General features: G+C 42.8%; 1 protein-coding gene and 1 long non-coding RNA gene across 3 annotated transcripts in view; one reads left to right on the top strand and one right to left on the bottom strand.

The window, feature by feature from the left end:
• Positions 1 to 664: 664 nt before the first annotated feature.
• Positions 665 to 6,164, bottom strand: LOC110259535 (acrosin inhibitor 1-like). Its single transcript, XM_085011741.1, has 6 exons — positions 6,087 to 6,164; positions 5,788 to 5,957; positions 5,302 to 5,378; positions 5,131 to 5,186; positions 2,561 to 2,667; positions 665 to 992 (listed from the first exon to the last, which is right to left on the bottom strand). Exons 3-6 carry the CDS (start codon positions 5,366 to 5,368, stop codon positions 947 to 949), a joined length of 276 nt encoding a protein of 91 aa, XP_084867867.1. The 5' UTR covers positions 5,369 to 5,378; positions 5,788 to 5,957; positions 6,087 to 6,164; the 3' UTR covers positions 665 to 946.
• Positions 6,165 to 9,552: 3,388 nt separating this feature from the next.
• The window catches only part of LOC146405818 (uncharacterized), a 181,481-nt gene continuing 176,731 nt past the window's right edge, over positions 9,553 to 14,302 (top strand). For both annotated transcript variants that reach the window (XR_014839032.1, XR_014839031.1), the window contains exon 1: positions 9,553 to 9,649. This is a non-coding gene — a long non-coding RNA (uncharacterized LOC146405818). The remainder of the gene's footprint in view (positions 9,650 to 14,302) is intronic.

Genomic DNA, 14,302 nt, shown 5'->3' with positions numbered 1-14,302 from the left:
GTGGTGTAGGTCCCAGGCACGGCTTGGGTCCTGCATTGCTGTGGCTGTGGTGCAGGCTGGTGGCTACAACTCCAATCAGACCCCTAGTCTGGGAACCTCCATATGCCGTGGATCTAAAGACACACACACACAGAAGACACAAAGTATGAGAGACCTTCTCACTGGATCATGTACACGCTCTAAAGCTGCGTTATTGTGATGGTTGTATATCTCTGTATGTTTACAATAATCATTGTATAATATCTAAAAGTGGTTATGTTTTGGGTATGTAAATGCCAAAACAAAGATGTTTAAAAAGCAATAAAATAACACATTTCAGGTCAAAACTGCCATTTCTTAGCCAAATGTCAAGTTTTAAGTATTGTTACAGCCTTAGCTTCTTATTTTCATTATTGGACAAAAGGTAAATCCAATGGCTACCGAATAAGATTCTTACAAGAATTTGAGAATTTGATTTCAATTTCCTAGACCCCTTTCATGGAAAATTTGATTCTTGAGGACCGAAAGGAACCCAAGTATTTCTGCACTTTTGTTAAACACCAAATAATGTATTACTTGTTCACTGTTGAAAATACTGCTTTGAATATAGTTGCCAAAAAAATATATATGTCTTAACCCATGGATCCAAGAAAGGGTATTTTAATAATGCTAACATCATTTAACATTTTAATGACTGAGAGATTTATTATTTTAAATTATGCCAGATTTTATGTTACCAAACATGCAATTAAGACATTTGTTTTTCAAACTGTCACTGAACACAGAGAATCAAAATCCTGAAATCACAGGGACTTAAAGTTGAAAAAATTTTAAATGCTCTAAAGCCTAGCTTCATTCCATAGGCTTCACTTGGTCATCTATGAATTTAAGGTTCTGATTATCTGCAGAATGTACCACAAAATGGGATTCCAATAAAAGTCATATTGATACACGGCTTCATCAATATTTAACAGGCACCAAAATGTTCAAAATCAATTTTGACATCATTATTCCTAGAGGGAAAGAAAGAGACAGAGAAAAAACATTAAAGAGTTTCAAGGAAGAAATAAAGTCCGTTATATTTTTTAAAAAATATTAAAAAGGACATCAGTGGAAAAACTGGTGAACCCCAAGCAAATTCTGTAGGTTAGCTCATAGTGATAGAGCAATGTTAATTTCTTAGTTTTGACAGGTGTGCCAAGTTTCTATGAGGTATTAACCTTGGGAGAAACTAGATAAAGGATACACAAACTTGGTACTACATTTGACAATTTTCCGTAAATCTAAAATTATTACGAGACAAAAATTTTATTTAAAAAAGAAATATTTGGAGTTCCCGTCGTGGCGCAGTGGTTAACGAATCCTACTAGGAACCATGAGGTTGCAGGTTCAGTCCCTGCCCTTGCTCAGTGGGTTAATTCGGCGTTGCTGTGAGCTGTGGTGTAGGTTGCAGACGAGGCTCGGATCCCGCCCGCGTTGCTGTGGCTCTGGCATAGGCCAGTGGCTACAGCTCCGATTCGACCCCTGGCCTGGGAACCTCCATATGCCGCGGGAGCAGCCCAAAGAAATGGCAAAAAGACAAAAAGACAAAAAAAAAAAAGAAAGAAATATTTTACACTCCCAGGATGGTAGCACTGAGAAATTATATGCATTGCTCTAAATGGACCGTTGATGCCACGCACAAAAATGTAGATAATATGCATGCAGAATAGAGTCTGGATGTTAAACAGACACCGAACACCTTTTCGACGAGGAGGATTTGAAGATGCACCAGGATGGGGAGGCTGTGTTCCACTCCCAGAAGCAGCTGGACTCTGCTCCCAGGGCCTAGCGCACACCCAGGGCCACTTGACTCTCCCTATGTGCTCAGTCCTGACTCAGCCTTGGGACCCACCCAGATCAGAAGGAGGAGAGATTGGCCATTGTTCCAGTGGTCCTCCAACAACGGGTGCCGATTTAAGGCATTAAATGTGCAAAGATTTTTTTTGTGAGCAGAAACACCTGTAAGAGAAAACAGAGTGGGCCGGGGGGAAGGCCGGCTGAACCTTTAGACTGCAAATTCCTTCAGGGGGGAGGAGGCAGGAAGGGAGATTAGATAGGGGTGCTCTAAGAATGCCCTGCTCTCCAAAGAGGATTTAGAGGCTCTCAGCGTTTTGGAGACCAAGTGGCCCTTGAGAAAAGTCCCTTTCTAGCGTGAGTGGGTGTATTGGGGGGGATTTAGAGTCCCATGATCAGTCTGGTGCTTGAACAGTGACGCTCCCTTCAGCTACAAGTCGGCCAGGTTCAATTCCACGACCACCACAGAGCTATCATTCTGCATCTGGGCTTTGAAATGACATCGTATTAATTGCTAGTCTGATATTAGTAACTCATGAGTAAGTTAAATTAATTGATTTATATATTTTCACAGTATCAAGTAAAGTTATAATGAAAGTTCGAATACAAAATTACTTTCAGATATAAGAACTTCAGGGAAAGAAACAAGAGTGACCCCTAATTTTTTTTACAGGGATTTTAGTTATTTTTCTATGTATGTTATGCCTCGGTTATCTAGACTGAATATTTACTATTGTGTGCTTACATATCTTCATTGCAGAAAATACATTCGTTGTCATAAGTTTTTGCATTGCTTGCACAAACTGGATCATATTCTCTGGTGCAACCTGCTGTATATTGTTTACAGTTTAGCTGTTAAATATAGACAACATAAAATTTATCAGGGAATGAAAGTCTCGGTAAAATTTTATTTTATTTTTATTATTATCATTATTATCTTTTTTTGCTTTTTAGGGCCACACCTGCAGCATATGGAAGTTCTCAGGCTAGGGGTCAAATTGGAGCTACAGCTGCCGGCCTACACCACAGCCACAGCAACATAGGGTCCGAGCTGCATCTGCAACCTACACCACAGCTCACGGCAACGCCAGATCCTTAACCCACTGAGCGAGGTCAGGAATCAAACCCACAACCTCATGATTCCTAGTCAGATTCGTTTCTGCTGTGCCAAGACAGGAACTCCCTTATTCATATTTTTAAAAACGAACATCTATAACAGTAAACTTATAAAACTGACATATATCACACTTAAAAATATTACTAACGTTTTTGTAAACCTGCTGTTTTTTTTTAAAGAGGTCATAGAAGTGGCTGAATGTATTTTTTGTAATTTAGTGACACCAACTTCACATCCCTTCATATCTTTCTCCTTCTAAACTCAAGAAGCAATCATGAAATCAAATTTTTAAATTCCTCATTCCCTGTCTCTCTTGATAATTTCACTAAGTCTGCGTGTGCCTGCACATAGGTACATATATAGATACATATGCAATTTTTTTTAGTGTTGACAGTATTGAAAAATGACAAACAGTACTGCTTACATCATGTGCTTTTTAAACTTCTTTGAGACTAGGTTTATTCAGATATTTAGAGCTGTAGTTTAATTTTTAACCTTTATGTAATGTTACACTATGTGGATATATGGAAATTGTCATTTTATTATTCACCCTTCAATGTGTATTTAATTGATTCTTTTTTCCTTCGTTTTGCTAAGATGAATGCTTCTACTCTAAAAACCATCCGACCTTTCTCAGATGCTCATATGACGTGACATTTATGCCCATGAATTACATTTTTGTGTAAAGGGATATGCACATTTTTATGTTGTCTAGATAATGACACATGGCTTTATATGGCTGTTTCTATCTTTGACTTCAGTGTAATACTAACACTCTCTTCTTACTTTTTGAAAGGCCTTTCTGATGCACATTTTTGATGAATTTTGCTGTTACAATTTATAATGTAGAAAAGTTCAGTGTTCATCTTTTTCAACCTCCACCAGTATTAACTCACCAGAAATCGGAAATGAGATGCAGGTGCAAAAGAGTTTTCTGCAACCAGCCTATGGGGGGCAAAAGTTAAAAATGATGAAGGGCAGGGGGAGAAGAAGAGAGAGAGGAAGAAGGAGAGGAGGAGTGAGAGAAATAAGAAGGAGGGGAGGGAGGAAAAGGAGGAAGAAGAGGAGGAAGGGGAGAAAAACCGTCTTTAGGAAACAGGAACCGTACTCCTTGAGAGCATAAATCTATGCCAGTTGCTTACTCAAGACCCAGCAAGAAATGGGGCAAGATGTTCACGTCATTAGCAAAACAAAAAATTCACAAAAAATATCAAATTTGGAAGTATTTTCACATTAGCAATTATTCTAACTCTGTGAGAATTAGTTTTCTGTATTTTCAAAACCCTAACATTGTTCTTTGAAGGTGGCATTGTCTTTATTCCCAGTTTTGCTGATGAGACACTCTAGACAGATAAGATAATGCTTTACAGCATATCACTTAAATATGAAGAAATCATTCAGAACTTAATTAATTAGAACTGGGATCTAACTTGTGTGTCTATCTAACACCTCACAGATGCCTTATTCTGAAATACCTTGAGCTCCAAAAAAACTAACTTAGCCAGGTGTCACTGTGTTCTCGCCTTAAATAAAAGCTTATCTCAGGGGCCTCAGAGTGAGTGATTAAAACACTTGGGAGTTCCCGTTGTGGCTCTGGGGTAACAAATCCGACTAGTATCCATGAGGATATCTGAGGACACTGGTTCAATCCCTGGCCTTGCTCAGGGGGTTAAGGATCCGGTGTTGCTCTGAGCTGTGGTGTAGGTCACAGACATGGCTCGGATCTGGCATTGCTGTGGCTGTGGTGTAGGCTGGTGGCTGTCGCTCCAGTTTGACCCCTAGCCATATGCTGTGGGTGAAACCCTAAAAAGGAAAAAAAAAAAATCAAATTATTGGTTCAATCCCTGGCCCAGCACAATGGGTTAAAGGATCTAGTGTTGATGTGGTTGGTTGCAGCTGTATCTTGGATTCAATCCCTGGGGCAGGAACTTCCATGTGCCATGGGTACAGCCATGGGGTGGGGGGACGACAGAACATTGAGCAATACCAAACCTAGAAAAAATCATTCCTTCTCACAGTTCGCATTTAACAATCTGACCACTAAACAAACAAACAAACAAACAAACAAAAAAACAAAAAAAAACCCAAAAACCAAAACACTTATTGTTCTTTAGTCATAGATAAAAAAATAGCAAAGCTCTACAGCTCATTCTACCCACGACTTGTTCCAAAATGGGAAATGAGAAAAAGTAACTCACTGATGCAGTTTTTAAAAGGCATTTGTAACAAATGGGCCCGTTTTCCACTTGATCAACTTAAAGTTTACAAACCCAATAAAACACAAGCTCCTCCATTCCAGGATTACAGAATTTTTTCCTGCACTTTCTAAGATATGTAACATGTTTCACCGCAGATGAAAATCTACTCACCAGAATGAAGAGGTCCTGCCAAGGAAATGATGAAAACAGCTTTGATCCATGATGAGGAGAGAGACATTTTACGACGTCTGCGGAGGAACTGACAAGGTTATCACACATGATACAGGGACAAATTCCCACCTCCAGATGACAGTTTCTCCTGGTTAAGGAACCCTTCCAACCCCAACCCCATTAGATTCCCAATGGTTTTCTCTGTCTCTCTCTCTCTCTTTTTTTTTTTTTTTTTTTGGTTTTTTAGGGCCGCACCTGAGGCATATGGAGGCTCCCTAGCTAGGGGTCGAATCAGAGCTACAGCTGCCAGCCTACGCCAGAGCCACAGCAATGCCAGATCCAAGCCATGTCTGTGACCTATACCACAGCTCACAGCAATGCTGGATCCTTAACCCACTGATTTAGGCCAGGGATCGAACCTGCAACCTCGTGGTTTCTAGTTGGATTCGTTTCCGCTGCGCCACACCAGAAACTCCAGATCCCCACCTGTAATGGACTATTTTTCTCTTCCTCCGAACTACGACTCAGCAGGACATACACGTGAACAGAGACCTTGCAGAGATTGAGAGAGCCATCAGGACAAGTCCTCTTTGCCCATCTGAGAAGGAACTGTTCACCCTCCCAGCCCTGGCTCAGCCCACAAGAAACGCAGCTGCCTGTAAAGAAATAGGCACTTTGGAATATCAATTTTTCCTCAAAAAAAAGAAACATTTATTTCAAGAAGGACTGACTGGGAGCAGTCTTCACAGCAACGTGACACACCATAGCATCCCGACCTGACCTACCTGCGACAGAGAGGGCCGTGGAGGGTGGGGTCAGGGGTCAGGGGTCTGGGGACCGTGTCTGCCTTCCCAACCACTCCCTGCCAGCTGAGGAGTCTCCTTTATTGGGCTGTTGGGGAAAAACAGACGGCTCACAGGAGATAAGACCCTGAGGTTTCCTGTGTTCTGCCTCACAAAGCTATCTCACAATAGATCATCTCTCAGCAGGAGTTTGGGACAGTTTTATCTAATGAACCCTGAACAATGAGGAGGGGAGAAAGTGCCACAGAAAAGCACAGATCTTAAGATAGAGCTATGGGAGGTTTCCAGGCTACTGAGTTGGAAGGGACAAGAGGATCAAAGCCAGCAGTTTTGTGAACTGTAATTATTATTATTTTTTTCCTTTTTATGGCTACAGGTGCAGCATATGAAAGTTTCCAGGCTAAGGATTCAATTGGAGCCGCAGCTGCAGGCCTATGCCCCTGCCACAGCCACACCAGATCCCAGCCGCATCTACCACCTAAGCCGCAGCTTGCAGCAATGCCAGGCCCTTAACCCACCGAGTCAGGCCAAGGATTGAACCTGTTTCTTCATGCATACTAGTCAGGTTCTTATCCTGCTGAGCCCCAGTGGGAACTCCGTGAACTCCAAACACATGCTTAGACCCTCAGAATTTCGGTGTGCTAGAGCACAGTAGACTCAATTGGAGATTTGTGGTAAATTTCAATTCTCCTGTAAGTTTACATGTAAACTTTTTACATTGTGATGATTGTAGATTTACGTACCGTAGTCAGACCTAGGAGAGGGTTCTCCTGTATTTTTTTAAGCAGTTTCCTCGATGGGAACATCTTATAAAACTAGAGGACAAATTCCCTATCGGGAATTGGTATCAGCTGCAGACCTTTTGTCACGGTTGGTTCTCAGCACCAAAGCTGTGAATCAATTGCTGATACATGAGGTCTGGGCAATGGTATGTTTGCAAATCTCCCAGAAAAGTACTGGGGCAGGCAGTCAGCTGTGGGTCCCCGCCTCGAGGAAGAGGAGAGAGCCACTCACTGTGCTAATTGTTTCTCAGCTTGTATGTACATTCAGCCATCGCATTGTATGCCTTAACCTTACGCAATATCACATGTCAATTATATCTCAATAAACCAGAAAAAATAAAATAAAAGAAGGTTCATGAGAGTGAGGTTGTTATCGCGTGGGGCGAGGTCTTAAATTCTGTATTAAATGAGTGCCTGGCTACTTAGTCTTCAGACCAGACCTAAGAGAGAAAGGCCATAGAGACTGTGTTATTCTGAGGTCTCTACGCAGCAGAAGCAACTTACACGTTAAAAGTGCAAAGATTTTGTAAGAGGAAATGCCTGCAGCCTGGAGGGGGCGGTGGGAAGGGGAGAGGGACCAGAAGGCTGTCAGGAGCTGAGGTCACAAACCCCTTCGGAGGGAAGGGCTGAGGGACGCGGGCTTGGATGGAGGAGCCCAGACCGCCCGGAACTGTAAGCTGGATTTGGAAAGCTGTCAGGAAACTCACGAGACAGGGCAACCATCAGAGGAGTCCTTTCCCAGCCCGAATGGGCCCGACTCTGAAGGATTTTAGAGGTCAGCAGTCAGGAGGCTTCTCTGCCCAGGGTTGGTAAGCAGTATGCCATGTAAATAAAGAAATGCCAAAGCCAGGAAGAGAAAATAAAGGGACGTATGAAACAAGTGCAGGGAGGCCGTAAAGAAGAGCAAGACATGCAGAAGCTGAAAGCTCTTAAAAGGGCTGTAGTCATTTGCCATGAGCCCCAGATGCATTAGGAGTGTTTTAAGCAAAGATGTGATACTATAAGATCGGCCAGTGAAAAACAGTTCTCTGGTTATAGCGCCGAGAACACCGTGGGATTGAAAACCATGGCTGGATGAATGTAGGGATTATTGCGGTGCTCTAAGAGAATAGAGCGTCTGGAGCTATTTGATAAATCGTGAAGCTTGAGAGAGTAAATGAGTCAGCACACTGCTGGTGAGCTGGACCAGAGGGTGCATCAAGGAGGTTCAGAGTTTCTGATTTACGCCATCCGGGGTGTGGCTGAACCACCCGCTGAATTGGAAACCCCGTGAGTGAAGCACACATCGTGGTGGAGAAGGATATTCGTTAAGTTTCCACATTTTGAATTTGAAGATTCAAAATGACATTTTAAACTTGAGGCAGCCAAGCCCACATATCCTAGGTCAGCGAATATGTTTAAAGATTCTGGGTGCAGATAAAAATGTAGGAGGTAAAAAAAAAAAAAAAAATGTATGCGTGTTCTTGGTATGGGTGGTGCTTGAAAGATCTGCTCTCCTGGATGAGATCATTAGAAGCAGAGTATAGAGCGAGAGCCAAAGCCTCTAAAAGAGAGACATTTAAAGACTTATTCTGAGATGTTATAAATTCAGGATTACTGGCGAGTAGAGAAAATCGAGGCTAAAAAAAAGGTTAAAAAGTTTAAGTAGAAGGAAAAAAAATGTCAAGAGGACATAGATAATAACTCCAAATAAAAATAAATTTCTCTATTAAAAAAGGAAATAGACATTGGACCAAAAAAGTTAACAAAAGCTGTATTTTGTATAGCTGTTTGGGGTCAGGGAAGGAGTGATTTTAAAAAGAAAACTCAGGAGATCTCTGGTGGTGCATCAGGTTAAGGATCTGGTGGTATCACAGCTGTGGCTCAGGTTTAATTAATTCATTAATTTTTATTTTATTTCTTGCTTTTTAAGGCTGCAGCCGTGGGGTATAGGGAGGTTCTCAGGCTAGGGGTCGAATTGGAGCTAGAGCTGCCAGCCTACACCACAGCCACAGCAACTTGGGATCTGAGCTGCGTCTGTGACCTACACCACAGCAGCTCATGGCAATGCTGGAGCCTTAACCCACTGAGTGGACCAGGGATCGAACCTGCAACCTCATGGTTCCTAGTCGGATTCGTTTCCGCTGCGCCCCAACAGGAACTCCCCTCAGGAAACTTTATGGGTGGTACTTACCATACATATCACTGGTGGTAGGGGGCTGGTTTCTGACACGGTTGGGTATAGGGTCCAGCCTGTCCTGACGCTGGTGCTGGCCTGCTAGTGGGCAGGGCGGGCGGCTGGTCTGACCCACTGTGGGCAGGCAGGATCTGCAGGCTATGAGATCGTGGGGGGTTTGATTCTGATTCTGCTGCCTGGTGGATGAGGCTGGTCCCCAGGCTTCCTGGAGGGCAGGGCCAGGGCCCAGGGGAATTCTGGGGATGCTGCCTACGCACTGTTGGCTGGAGGCAGCTCCTGGGCTTCTGGTGGGCAGGGCTGAGGCCAGAGGCTGCTGTGGGCTCAGGTGGTCTTTAGGCAGCCTGTCTGCTCATGGAGGGGACTGCATCTCTCCCCAGTTAGTGCTTGGCCTGAGGCACCCCAGCACAGGTGCATCCAGGCTGCTGCATGGGGCCAGGTGTGGGCACTAATGAGCTAAAGGGGTTTCTCCAGGGTCCGCCGGGACCGCAGCTCCTGAGAATGGCCGCTGCCAGTGTCTCTCCACCGGGATGAGCTGCAGCTCCTCGGCCGGCCCTCCGCCTCTCAGGGAGACTCTCCAAGACCAGCAGGTAGGTCTGTCCCAGGCTCCCATCAAATTCCTGCTCTCCTCCTGGGGCCCAGAGCCTGTGAGATTCTGTGTGCTCCCTTTAAGAGAGAGGTCTGTATTCCCCCAGTCCTGTTTATATGCATGTTTGTGTGTATATAATGGAGCATTAGTCAGCCAAAAAAAAAAAAAAAAAGTATGACATTTTGCCGTTTACAACAACATGGATGGACGTGGAGGGCATTATGCTGAGTGAAAGAAGTCAGACAGAGACAGATACTGTATGCTATCACTTACGTATGGAATGTAAAAACAGAACTGGTGAATATAACAAAAAATAAACACACTCTCGGTTATAGAGAACAAACTGTGGTTACCAATGGGGAGAGGGGAGGGAGATAGCGAAATAGAGGGCTAGGGGTTTAAGAGATGCAAATGATTGTGTATAAAATAAGCTACAAGAATGCATTATACAGGAGTTCCCGTCGTGGCGCAGTGGTTAACGAATCCGACTAGGAACGATGAGGTTGCGGGTTCGATCCCTGCCCTTGCTCAGTGGGTTCACGATCCGGCGTTGCCGTGAGCTGTGGTGTAGGTTGCAGACGTGGCTCGGATCCCGGGTTGCTGTGGCTCTGGCGTAGGCTGGTGGCTACAGCTCCGATTCAACCCCTAGCCTGGGAACCTCCATATGCCGCGGGAGCGGCCCAAGAAATAGCAACAATAACAACAACAACAAAAAAGACAAAAGACAAAAAAAAAAAAAAGAATGCATTATACAATACAGGAGCACAGCCCATATTTTATAATAACTATAAATGGAATATAACCTTTAAAAATCGTGAATCACTGCATAACTTATATAATATTGTATTGTACATCAACTGTACTTCGATTTAAACAAAAAAAGGCTTTTCCCCTCAAACCCCCCCCCCCAAAAAACCAAAAAAACCGAAGCTCTGAAACAGCTGGTTGTATTTCACAGATAAAGAAATTAAGGCCCAGGGTAGTGAATTACCTGGTCAGCATTGTAAAGCCAGCTCAAAATTTTTGTTTTCACAAGCAATCCATAATCCCAAGCTAAATCATGAGAAAACTATCACACAAATCTCAGTTGAGGGACAGTCTACACAACAGCTAACGAGTGCCCCCCCAAAACTGTCAAGGCCTCCAAACACGGAACATCTGGAACCTCAGTAGTTTAGAGAAGTGGTGGGCATGCCAGGCACCTGGGGAGCTGTAGAGCAGCGCGCACCTGGGCGCCTTCCCGGGTTCCACCAAGACCCCCGGCACTGGTGTTTTAAAGGATCCAAGGTGAATTTGCAACCACAGCTGGGGCGGGGGCGGGGGGTAACAGAATGAAAGACTTAGAATTCGCTCTGGAACCCCATTCCAGCCATTTTCTCCTGCTCTAAACCAGGGTTTTTATATTTAATGGAAACAAACTTTTCAGCAGCAAGCTTTATTCACAATACAAGCTGGACTTTTTCCGTGTCACTCCAGGCAAAAGACTTTATTTTTTTTTTAAATATTATGAACCTAGGATGTTACATGGGTGGATCTAACATAAACGTACTTATGAATGGAAATGTACTCTCTTGACTCACGCTCAGAAAGCAGGTGAAATTTTTGGAATATCCTTGAAATTGGATGTACAACTGGCCCTGATCCAAAGTTGCCAGCACTTCCACAAGCCCTGTCACATCCCAGAAAATACTTACTATCTCACATAACTCATGCTCTTTATGGTTCAAAACATGAGCTCCTGCTCTCTCCTTACCTGGGAATTTTTATTCCCTTCCTCCTGTACATGACAATGACGTGCTTGCTAGTTTCGTCCCTTTCCCCATGCCCTGTGTCTTTCTGCCCTGGTGCTCTTTTGTGAGGCTGGTTCATTCACTTCTTCCTTCGCTGAGCCATGACTCTAGGTCTCGTACGAAGGCTGTCTCTTTATTCCTCCAGATTGCTCTTATTAAGCAGCTGTGAAAAATGAGGCTTCTGCTGGTTGAACTGATCCTGCAGAAGGTAATGCTCAGGTGGGGCTCAGGGGACGGAGACTCCTCGAGACAGCAGCGCTCGAGCTCACGTGGAACAAAGGATCACAAAGAGATCCTTTCCAGTGTTTCGGATTTTCCCAGCATGCCTCATTTCAGCCCTCTTGGGGGGAATTAATCAGGAAGTAGTGGTGCAGCAGGGAAGACAGCACCACTCAGGAGTGAGCCAGGAGGGGTCTGGAGTCGAGGCAGCTAAATGCGTTTCTCTAATCCGGGACTATGTCTTATCTAAGAGGACCCTTGGCTAAAACTGCTATTTCTCGCATTTGAAAATCAATACCATTATTTTTGTCTGAAATAGTCATAATCATTAAACTGAAACGTTGTCTTTTTGTAAAATTTTCACCCATTTCACCCACCTTCTACCCGTCCTTTGCCTCAGGCAACCTAGAGTATGTTCTCTTTATATCTATGAGATGGGTTTGTTTTTTTTGGTTTTTGTTTTAGACTCAGTATCTCATCTCATAAGTGAGATCATGAACTATGTATCATGTTCTGTCTTAAGTCACTTAGCATACTGCTGTCACAGTCCATTGCTGCAAATGGCAAGATTTCATTCATTTTTATGGCTGAATAATATTCTGTCGTGTGTGTGTATATACACACATATGTGTGTGCACATGTATGTATACACCCATATATTAATACGCAGATATGGATATATGTGTGTGTGTATATATATATATATATACATACGTGTGTGTGTGTGTATAACATTTTCTTTATCCGTTCTTTCATGGAGGGACAGGTTGTTTCTACTTTTTTGGCTATTGTAAACAATGCTGCAGAAACATGGAGATGTATATAGCTTTTCAAAGAAGTGTTTTCATTTTCTTTGGATAAATACCCAGAAGTGAAGTTGGGTCCTATGATACCCTGGGTTTTAATTTTTCAAGGGACGTCCATACTGATTTCCATAGTGGCTGCTTGAGTTCACCCCCACCAACAGTGAGCAGGTGTTCCTTTTTCTCCACATTCATGTCAGCACTTGCTATTTGTTGCCTTTTGGATAATTGCCATGCTGACAGGTGTCAGGTGGTATCTCGCTGTGCTTTTGATCTGCATTTTCCTGATGAGGAGTGGTGGTGGCACCTTGTCATGTGCCTCCTGAGCATCTATATGTCTTATATGGAAGAATGACTATTCAGAACCTCTGCCCATTTTTCTAATTAAGGATTTTTTAATTTTTAACAAAATTGTATTATAGTCGATATAAGGTATTCTGTCAGTTTTTGCTGTACAGCAAATTGACCCAGTTATATATATATATGAAAAGTTTTACATAAAAAAGAGTATGTGTGTGTATATATATATACACTCCATCATGCTCCATCACAAGTGATTGGGTCGGGTTCCCCATGCTCTACAGCAGGACCTCACGGCTTATCCCCTCCAGATGAAATCCTTTGCATCTACTAACCCCAAACTCCCAGTCCATCCCACTCTCTCCCTCTCCTCCTTGGCAGCCACAAGTCTGTTCTCCATGTCCATGAGTTTGTTTCTGTTCTGTAGAAAGGTTCATTTGTGCCATATATTAGATTCCAGATGTAAGAGATATCATATGGTATTTGTCTTTCTGTTTCTGACTTCACTTAGTATGAGGGTCTCTAGTTCCATTCACGTTAAGGCAAATGACATTATTTTGTTCTTTTTATGCCTGAGTAGTATTGCATTGTGTATATGTACCACATCTTCTTAATCCATTCATCTGTTGATGGATATTCAGGTTGTTTCCATGTCTTGGCTATTGTGATTTGGCTTCAGTGAACACTGGGGTGCATGTGTCTTTTTCAAGGAAAGTTTTGTCCTGATAAATGGTCAAGAGTTGGATTGCTGGATGATATGGTGGTTCTACATTTGGTTTTCTGAGGTACCTCCATATTGTTTTCCATAGTGGTTGTACCAATTTCTATTCCCAACAGTGCAGGAGGGCTCCCTTTTCTCTACACCCTCTCCAGCATTTGCTATTTGTGGACTTATCAAGGTGGTACCTCATTGTAGTTTTGATTTGCACTTCTATGATAATTAATGATGTTGAGCATTTTTTCATGTGCCTGTTTGCCATCCATGTGTCTTCTTTGGAGAAATGTCTATTTAGGTCTTCTGCCCATTTTTCAATTGGGTTGTTTGTTTTATTTTTTTTTGCGGCTGAATTGTGTGAGTTGTTTGTATATTTGGGGGATTAAGCCCTTGTCAGCTGCATCACTTGCAACTATTTTCTCCTATTCCATAGGTTGTATTTTTTTGTTTTTTTTTTTAATGGTTTCCTTGTCTGTGCAAAAGTTTGTAAGTTTGATTAGGTCCCAATGATTTATTTTTTGTTTTTATTTCTATTGCTTTGGGAGACTGACTTAAGAAAACTTTGTACAGTTGATGTCCCAGAATGTATTGCCTGTATTATGCTCTAGGAGTTTGATGGTGTTTTGTCTTATGTTTAAGTCTTTAAGCCATTTTGAGTTTATTTTTGTGCATGGCGTGAAGGTGTGTTCTCGTTTCATTGATTGACATGCAGCTGTCCAGTTTTCCAGCACCACTTGCTGAAGAGACTGTCTTTTCCCCATTTTATATTCTTGCCTCCTTTGTCAAAGATTAATTGACCATTGGTGTTTGGGTTTATTTCTAAGTTC

Source organism: Sus scrofa, chromosome 2, assembly GCF_054392235.1.
Source record: "Sus scrofa isolate SSC_HxYL_T2T_F1_AM1 chromosome 2, Sscrofa_HxYL_maternal_Yorkshire_Landrace_v2.0, whole genome shotgun sequence".
Classification (NCBI taxonomy): Eukaryota; Metazoa; Chordata; class Mammalia; order Artiodactyla; family Suidae; genus Sus; species Sus scrofa.
Note: the sequence above shows the minus strand (reverse complement) of the source record. Positions and strands in the feature narration are given on the sequence as shown.

Excerpts from the sequence above, each read along its gene's own strand:
- LOC110259535 (XM_085011741.1), bottom strand. The coding sequence starts at position 5,368 with ATGTCTCTCTCCTCATCATGGATCAAAGCTGTTTTCATCATTTCCTTG. Across the intron at positions 5,187-5,301 it reads GGCAGGACCTCTTCATTCTG|TTGATCAAGTGGAAAACGGG; the intron begins GTGAGTAGATTT and ends GTAAACTTTAAG. Across the intron at positions 993-2,560 it reads ATTTTCTGCAATGAAGATAT|GAATAATGATGTCAAAATTG; the intron begins GTAAGCACACAA and ends CTTTCCCTCTAG.